The sequence below is a fragment of the Ciconia boyciana genome, chromosome 12 (genome assembly GCF_034638445.1).
Source record: "Ciconia boyciana chromosome 12, ASM3463844v1, whole genome shotgun sequence".
Lineage (NCBI taxonomy): Eukaryota > Metazoa > Chordata > Aves > Ciconiiformes > Ciconiidae > Ciconia > Ciconia boyciana.
Window position 1 is genome coordinate 21056406 of NC_132945.1, and position 9260 is coordinate 21065665.

The 9260-nt window shown below is 42.2% G+C and overlaps 1 protein-coding gene across 1 annotated transcript; it reads left to right on the forward strand.

Moving 5' to 3' along the window:
- The first annotated feature begins 668 nt into the window (after nucleotides 1-668).
- On the forward strand, nucleotides 669-8848 carry SERTM2 (serine rich and transmembrane domain containing 2). Its single transcript, XM_072877290.1, has 2 exons — nucleotides 669-1143; nucleotides 4437-8848. The coding sequence occupies exon 2, from the start codon at nucleotides 5031-5033 to the stop codon at nucleotides 5307-5309; it is 279 nt and encodes a 92-aa protein (XP_072733391.1). The 5' UTR covers nucleotides 669-1143; nucleotides 4437-5030; the 3' UTR covers nucleotides 5310-8848.
- The last annotated feature ends 412 nt before the right edge of the window (nucleotides 8849-9260 follow it).

Consider the following 9260-nt stretch of genomic DNA (forward strand, 5'->3'; position numbering starts at 1 on the left):
TTATAGCGATTCATTGATATGGTTTACCCTAATTTGTGTTGTAACTGGAAAAGGATCACAAAACATCCTTACTTTGTCAGCCGGGGGGAGCTAAGAAATGCAGGTCAAAAGGTGTGGTAATCAGAGGGATCAGGACGGTTCGGGTTCTCACCCCAGCCTTGGCTCCTTCTGCCTCATTTCTGTGGCGCCTTGTAGGTACATCTGTGCTTCACGCATTCATAAATTGGTGAAAATCATTTTTGCTCACAACGCTGTAAAGTTGGGGTTATGCTTATTCATGCAGACTTTCAAACTACTCAGGGGAGAGAGGACCTGTAAACTAAACCAGGCACACAGCCCTTCCCAAACCACCAAACAGTAAGCACAGGGACAAAAATTCATCAAAAGCTCCAATGCCAAAGAGCAATGCTTGGGGACTATCCTGAGGGTCTCAGCTGAAAAGTGACACTTGTCCATGGTTCCAGACAGGAACCCAGCTGGGAGCCCTCACCAGGTAACCCTTCCCAAAACAAAAAACCTTCCAGAAAATTAGAGAGAGAAACTGATAACCTGTCCTCCTGGCTCATGTCTTACTCCACAGGCAGCTCAGTCTTGTTTATCACTTGCAAGCACGAAAGGGTTAAGACGAACCTTGCACAAACTTTGCTGCGAGCTGAGCTCACAGCTTCCCTCCCTTCCCTCCTTGCCTGCTGCCGAGACGAGAGGCAGCAGCGCCGGAGCACTACCGATCCTCTCCGCTCTAACTGTTGCCTACCGCTGCTGAGGGAGGGGACTGGCTGTTTCCATCCAAGCAGTGAAGCTCATGAAGAGAAGGCTCCTTGCCCCCTTCTCCTATTGCCTGTGAAGAAAGGGCATCAGCAGTGATGCTGTTCAGTTAGACTGTCAGTTGACATCTCAAGACCGGGAGTAAGAGCCATCCCTGTCAGCGAACCATGTGAATTCAAGAGCAGAGGAGAAGAAAGTGTACTTGGCATGTCTGTTGCTGAAGAGACAATATCCTGATTCCAGCAATAAGACAGCAAATCTTTTCCGCACAAATCCCACTACCTGGGAGGAGATGTTCCTAGATAAATCACCAGCAAGCTCATGGTCTGAACCAGCTGCTCTAGTGCCTAGTCCCAACACCCCTGCCTGCTCTGAAAGGTAACTATGCTTTATTCTGTTCTCTTCCTATGTAGTACCACAGCTGAGACACTGACATACTATCTTGCACTTCTGCATGAGAACAAAAAATACCGTCTGCCACTGAAAGAAGAGACGCCCCCCCTTTCCTCTCCCTCAAATCCTCCCTGGAGAAAATGCAAGCCATGGACAGAATTGATACTTTAATGCTTTGTTTGCATTTCTTTAATGCTGATTTTTTTCTTTAGAGGTCACCTAGACAGAATATATCTGGTACTGTCTGTGTTCAAAACCAAACCTTTCTGTGCTTGCCAGCCAGTTCAGTGCAGTTTAAATTAACAGCCTTGGAGAAGCTACACAAGTAATTGTTCTATTTTGTCCCACTTACCTGTTTGTAGTAGTTAGAGTATTGGGTGGAAAAGCAAAAGAGAACTCAGAAAAGTTGCTTGCACTTTCAGAGATGCCTTGCTGGCAAGTGGCACTTAAACCGAATATGGGAGTAAAAGGAAGCGAGTAGGCAAGACAAGACATTTACTGCAGTTACAAGATCAATTTGTACTGCCTGTCTGCCCTGTTTTGGGGAAAATTTTTCTTTCTCTCTGCTCCTCTGTGACCTACAAAGGTGCAGAGTAGGGCCATGCAGGCTTCATAAAAACTCCCCAAACCTGAAGCTCCCCAAACCCTGATAGCTGCAGTGGGAGAATGGCAATTTCAGTGCCCATGAAGTTTTGGCTCATGAATTTCCTGTCTCAGTGACACACTCTGAGAAGAAACCTTTCTGTTGTTTTGTATGAGGCTTCTATTTTCATTATTGATTTTTATTAAATTAAAGATGTTGGGTTTGGTTTTTTTTTAATCCTTGCTCAAAAACAACCACAAACTGATGGAATCTTGGAATCAATCTGTACCCACTAAGCATCAGTGAACACTAATGGTGCTTGACACCTCTCAGAAATGGGAGTATTGTCCAGCCAGAGAAGAATGACTAAGCCTTGATCAACAACTTAGATCACAGGGAATGTGGGCTCTGGTTATGCTGCTCTGCTCTATGACAAACTTCTAGTTACTATCTCTGTCCATGGACTTGAGGGTTTCTCAGGGTAACCAGTGAGGTTTTGCCTCCTGTAATCTGAGTCATACAAAGTTATAGTGCTGACCTGCTCCATACACAGTTTTTTCAGAATCTTTGTGTACCACTTATTTTCACATGACCTTGGTCTCTACAGTCTTCAAGGTTCTATTTCTTAAAGGGGAGTGTGCAAAGCTGAATCTACTAATATCCAAAAAGATGTGCTCAATGAGATAACTGGTAGATTGAAAAGCAAAAATCTTTGGGGTTGCCTGGAGCTACTGAATTGTTTCTGGCTCATTTCTGGAAAAGATGTAGTTAATTTCACAGCTTTCAATAGTCTGAATAGTTGATTGCTCCTGACAATTCCATAGTGGAGACTAAACAAAAAAAAAGCTGTGCCAACTCCCCATTGCTAATACTTTTTACTATTTATCTGCTCTGTTTATCAATAAATGCTCAGCTAAGCTTTGTTAATTCAACGTATGGGTTTGAAGGTAATTATTGAACTTCAGACTAATGTTCTTAGCATTCTGCAGTCTAATTTCATGAAGTATGTAGAGCCATTAGGCTCTCTGCTCCTTAAGGAGAGAAACTATCTCTGGCTTTTGCTCTCAGTAAGATAGCAGATGAGATGGGCAAAGACATTGCTCTGTACTTTAACTCACACAAGTGCCAGATTCCAGACATTGCATTTCATTATCAACAGATAAATCATATTGTAAGAACAGAGGTTTAATATGGCCAGTAACCTTCACACCCTCTATTTCCCACCTGCTGTGTAACATAAGAATATTCTTCATGGGGGAAGAATTTCCATTTATAGGTTCGAAGTGTGAAAATCACAGTTATTGCCATATAATTGAGAGCAAAAGTGCCTGGCTGCAACACAACCTTCACTTTCATGTCCCATGCTTCTGCATCAGCACCAAACCTGCTGCCAGAATAAATGGCTCCAAAGGGGTTGGGTCAGTCCCTGGAAAAATACTGGGCAGCCCTTCTCTACCATGCTTGCCCACACCCTCCTACACGAAGCACAGCACAGAATCCACTACCCACGCAGGGACTGCAGAAGTCAAATCCCCAGGCAATTTTTCCAATCAGCAATTTGGCCCAGCTTAGCCAGCCTATTACGAAGCAGGATCTGGCCCAATATTCCCTAAACCGGATCGCTGTTATCTCAAATGCTTTGATACTGAAGAAGGTATTGCAGGAGTTGGGAGGTAAAGTGTAGGCAATCCCCAGCGTCCCTTCTCCAAAAACTCGGCACATCAGATGTTTCCCCATCACATGAGCCAAAGTACGTCTGTCTTGCTTGTAACGAAAGCCTGAATATTAGCTACTTGATGACTCAGGCCTCCAGATTTCAACCACCTCTCTCTGAAGAACAGCAAGGTGTTGTTCCCATTGGTGCATGGGGAGAACATAACCAAACACTGTCAATAAACCAGGTACATTTTATAAACTGAAGGCCCATGAAAGTCAAAATGTTTTGCAGCAATATGGTTTTTAGGTGAAATCTTTATCTAAAACTATCTTTATCTTAATCTATGGTATATTACCATATTAATATTACTCTATTTACATCTCATGTAGGTGTATATGTAGTGAACATTATAAATGATTGCATCACTTTGTTTCAGTGCTATCATTTTTGCTTCAGCTAAAACCAAAATTCTGGTCTTATCAAAGCAGAACATGATGCTTTTGGATGCACCATTTACAGTGAAATTTTGGCATTTATGTTTTCTGTTTCCAGCTGGAAGAATTGAAAATGCTAAAACGTTAAGATTCCCCCCATTTCTAGTAAGTTCTGCTCCCAGGAGCTGAGTGAAGTGTCATATCCTGCGGCAGAGTTGCCCCAGTGGGACAGGTAGGGCTCTGGATGCCTGCCAGGTGCATCCTGCCTCAGAAACAGAGGGTCCTGATAAACAATAAATGAGAGACACATGGTGGAAGGCACTGGCTAGATTCGTATCTTCCCTTCCTCTGTGACATCTAATTCCATAGACCATGGGGCCTTCTCTTACCCATAAGTATAGTGAGTGTTACCAGAGGAGACCTTAGCAATTAGATTTGCATGGTCTTTCTCTAAAGTTAAATACTCAATGCTTCTCCTGATCTCAAGGTGTCTCCCAGGAGCACAAGGGTTTTCTTATCTATTTGTTCCAAAGATACCACATAGAGGCTAGGCTATTTTGGTACCTGCTTTCATTTCCCTCTCTCTCATTTTTTTTCCTTTTAGAAAGCTGACTTTTTGACTGTTCCCAATGAGAAACTCAAAACTCCATACTCCTTAAGCAAGTATCAATAGCCCTGGATTAGGAGAGAAAAGATCCCCCAGTAGCCTGGCAAAGCAGAAAACAACCTTCCCCAGCTCATACAAGGATAAACCACCTGCTGTGGGAGAAGCTGGCAGAAAGCTGACTGTTTGGAAAACAACACTTGCAAAGACCAAAGCTGTGCAAACCTTTGCAGCTCACTCGGTTTGAGAGAAGGACCAAAGCTTTTCACCTACCAAAGGAGATGACCTACCAAAAGAAGGACCAAAGCATTTTCAGGACAAAATAAAAGCCAGATGGCAGTGTAAAACACAAGTCTAATGCTTGCTGTCATTGTAATAGCAACCTGCAAAATGATTTGCAAAGGTCTGCCTCATGCAGTCTGCTTAACTGTGTGAACCAGCAGTCTTGAGACCAAGAAGATGGAGCATTTCTTGCTGAAGCCATGGTGCCATCTGTCATAAGTTTCCTCTCTGGACTTCCTTTGTGAGTCTGGTGAGGGAAGACAGGAAATCTGAAGGTAAATAGGGAAAATGGACCAAAGCTGACAGAGAGCAATGACTGAGATTTATTTCAAATTCCGTGGAAACCTGACTGGCCGCGTCCACTTTCCAACTCTGGCTACAGAAGTAGACACAACAGCAGATAAATATTCCAGCCTCTACGTGTACGTGGGATTGTTCCTAACACTTCTGGCTATCCTTCTCATATTGCTTTTCTCCATGCTCTTGCGCCTGAAGCATGTTATTTCCCCAATCACCACGTCTCCAGAGAGCACTGAGAATGCCCAGCAGTTCACAGATGTGGAAATGCACAGCAGGATTCCTACCACTTAGAGACCTCAAAGCAAAGAAGGCTCTATGCTTGTGAAACGTGTTTTGTTCGGCAAAATGGTGGTGGAAAGAATCTCTGCCTGCCTATTGAGCCCTACAGCTTATTGCACAACCACCAACAGCAGCACAGAGCATCTGGAGAGTGTCATGCAACTCAGACTGACTGGCTGGGACCCCACTGGCTGTTGACACTACAGGCAACATGCGTGCAACACCCTCAATAAAATTTACATTACAGAAACCTACTGCTGTCAGGAAAGACTCATATCCCTCTAAAAGCCCTTGCAGAAAGTGGTAAAAGCCACAATAATGACAGCCAAAAACCCAAAGAGACACATACCAGAATGTTTCCTGGAGCTTGTATTTGCTGACCTGTCTCTCTGCCCTTAAATTCCTTGCTTGTGAAAAGAGTTGAATCAACAAAGTTAAGTGGCATAAGCGGGAAGAGCCCACGGGGCACATACAGAAATTATCAGTGGTTTGGAAATTCTCAGGCATTTCTCCCATTCAAGAAGGGAAACCTTAAACTGCTTTTTTTCCACTTGAATGGCAGATTTACACAATGGAGTTTCAGAAGCATACAAATGTTTCATCACCTGCTGGAACTATTGGTTTCTGACATTAAAAACCATACCGTGGATAAGTTGCATTTCAGAGATCAGACAGAGACAGAACTTTTAAAAGAGGAAAGAAAATAAAGATAAAATTTAACAAAGGTTTGAAATAAAAAGAAAGCATCACCAGGAAATGAGCAGCAGGAGAGAAAAAATGTTAAAAGACACTCTACCTCTCTTCCTTTGTTCTCCATTACACTAACTGAGCTGAATACAAACGTGTTCATGCCTTTCAGCCTTCCCAGTATCACTCAGTAATTAAAATGCAGTGTAAAGTTTGTGAGTCAAATGGACATTGTTCTCCTAACAGACTCAAATTCATAATAACATTTCCTCTCATATCCATGTTGGGTTTCTTTCCCAAAAGACAGACCAGTTCTTCCAAAGCTTTTTTCATTTGTTTTCCTCCAAAGAAAGTTGAAGAAATGCCAGGGCCTGGCACTGCAATAATGAATAGTGTGAACAGCTTTGGACATAGACTACTAGGGAACATGCAGATGGAAAGTAAACTCACTGAGCACTAAAAGATAGGACTGGATTCAAATATCCTGGCAGATCATTTGAAACAGCAAGGAAAAAAATGTTTACTTAAATTTATGAAACAACAATCTGACCCAATCCTCTTACCTATTGATGATGTACTTTGAGATAGGCTTTGCTTCTGTGGATGGGAAAGATGGAATCAAATATGGCATATCACTTCTGGGAGAGCCACTGCCTCTTACAGAAAAACTCTGAGCAAGATTGTTTCAGCTATATCTCTAAAGGGTACGAATTTTGCCCAGCTTATCTTCTTTATTACAGTCTAATTCTAGCTTAGCGATAAAATCCCCTGGTGCTTTCCACATTTATATACACTTATTTGCCAACTCTTCTCTCTCCAAGGGCTTGGAAAGTGTAAACTCCCCATACAAAAACAGTGCTAAAATTAGAGATGACACTGACTCCGTGGACTTGTGATAGTAACAAGAAACTGTTTCTCAAATGCTTTGTGTACAACAGGTTCTTTATTTACCTTTAAAGGTCTGCATATGGGTGAGCTGTCTGGACTAGGAATATGGCTTTTACAGCTGATTGTGTGTGTGGGGGAGCAGAATGACAAGTAACATCCATACTGGATACAGTTGGTCCATGGGCAGGACTAGTGTTTTTCTCACAGATGTATTTAGTATGAAACTATTTAAAAATTGCTTCCTTATATTGAATAGCATCTTTTATACTCCATTAACCCCCACATAAGCAAGTTTAATCTGAGAAATAGCACAGTGACTGTGTAAGGGAATACAGCAAACAATACACTCTCAGCAATATCTCCCCATGCCATGCTTGGCTGTGTTTACCTGGAAAAGAAGGCAGGAGGCAGGTTGCCCTCAAGCTTTTTGCCATGGGGACAACACACAGATATCACCAGGCAGGATAGTGGCTTCACACCCCATCTAAAGACTGGCTCCTCAAGGAGTGCTAGTCTCAAGTATTGCACAAGAGCCCAAATTCTGTGTGATGATTTGGACATTAATCCAACTAAGACAGACGGCTACTGAGTTAGTCAATGCCATTTAAATTTAACAAAAATCTATGCAGATCAAGTTGGCTTGGTATGTGTCATTCATTCAGCCATCATGAAGCAGACTAGCCCAGGCTCAACATCTGGCTTGCCCTATACAGCCTCTCAATTTTCTTGATGTGCCATTCAAAAGCTACAACTTACTTAGACCAGAAATGTTCTAACATACTAAATCAGCAACTAAACCACATTAGCCTTCCAGCACAATTATCTGTGGAAAAGCCTTATTTCCAAGAAGCTACAGGACAGATTAAAATATTGACATAAAATATCAGACCTACTAATGGAAAAAGACAGTATCAGAATCTCAGTTGGGACCCAAATTCTGATTCCTCTGATCTCAGCTGAAAAGCCCCCCAGAGGTAGGTGTCAAGACTGCATTTCTTTCCTTCATACTAAAGAATGTTAATTCGAAAGAGTCTCACAACCCTTTAAAACTTATTCAGTAAATATACTGTAAATAAAAGAGCAATCACTTTCTATATGATTACATTATATCACATTATATCACATTATATCTTTGGGTAGACTGTGTATTTCTATATAATACTTCTAAGGAAGGCAGCCCTATCTTCTAACACAAAAATGACAAGTTTTCCTTTCTAAGGCTTCATTTCACACAAAGTTATCTGTCCCACTTGATACATCTACAGTCCCAGAAGGACTTAGAGTGCCTCATTTGTCTGTACAATGCCAGCAAATTTTAAAGCCTTTCCCATTGAGAAATAGAAGAATGCCTTTTTCCCCTTTTCATTCTCATTTGTAATGTCCAAGACCTGATGTCTCTGAGAAAAGAGACTGTTGGGATGCTTTGACCTGTGTTTGCTGAGTGGGCTTTAGTGGACTTCGGCATTCTTTGGCTATAAGAAGTGGTTATTGGAACTTCTGCATGGATTTGCTGGATCTTGGAGAACTGCAGGTGTCATATCCATACCCTTCCCCTCCATCAGTCTGTTTCCTTCCCACTTGTCCATCTGCTACAGAAAACTGGGGGGTTTTACAAAAATAAAGAGACATACTACTACCAATGGTGAGTCATTGACTGCTCTGTACTATTGCCATGTGTGGATCTGAGAGACCAGCTTATATGGAGAAATAGGCTCAAGTGGTGCCACTCATTTCAAATTAATTGTTGGCCTCAGCGGGCATCTGTGTAAGAAGACCCCCTACCAGTCTGTGTAGTATTACTTGAACCAGGACGGTTTGCTCCCATCTTTACTCCAATCTGAGACACTGGAAACAAATATGACTATTTAGTAAATTCATCACCTCCTCCATTCCCTACCTGCGGGGGAAGACAGCCACCTGTTGTTCTGAAGGAGCAGCAAAACAACTATGCATTGCCATTCCTTGTGGGTGGGACTGTGAGGTCAGAGTAAGCCTACAGTCATCAGAAAACCACCGTTGCTCCCAAATCTCCCCAGGAGGTGTCAGGACCTGAGTATGGCGTAACTCCCTGAACCATATATATTCTACAGGATTTATGCCTGGGTAATCTCATACACATGATTTCCATCCAGGCCCATGAATTTTCTGCATTAACAAAGCCTTAAGTATTGAGCAGAAAGGGTTGATATGTAGAATATGCTCATTCTCTGTGTCAGAATATATAAACGTATATTTTCATATCCTCACAGGGCTGCAGAGAAGAACATAATTTTGCAAGCAGCACAATTCAGCAGAGGATCAACCTTGAGCTCCCTGAAGGACCTTTCTTGATTTTACTTGAAAAAGAAATAAAAAATGTTTGAAATCCAAATATTATGTGAGGTCACA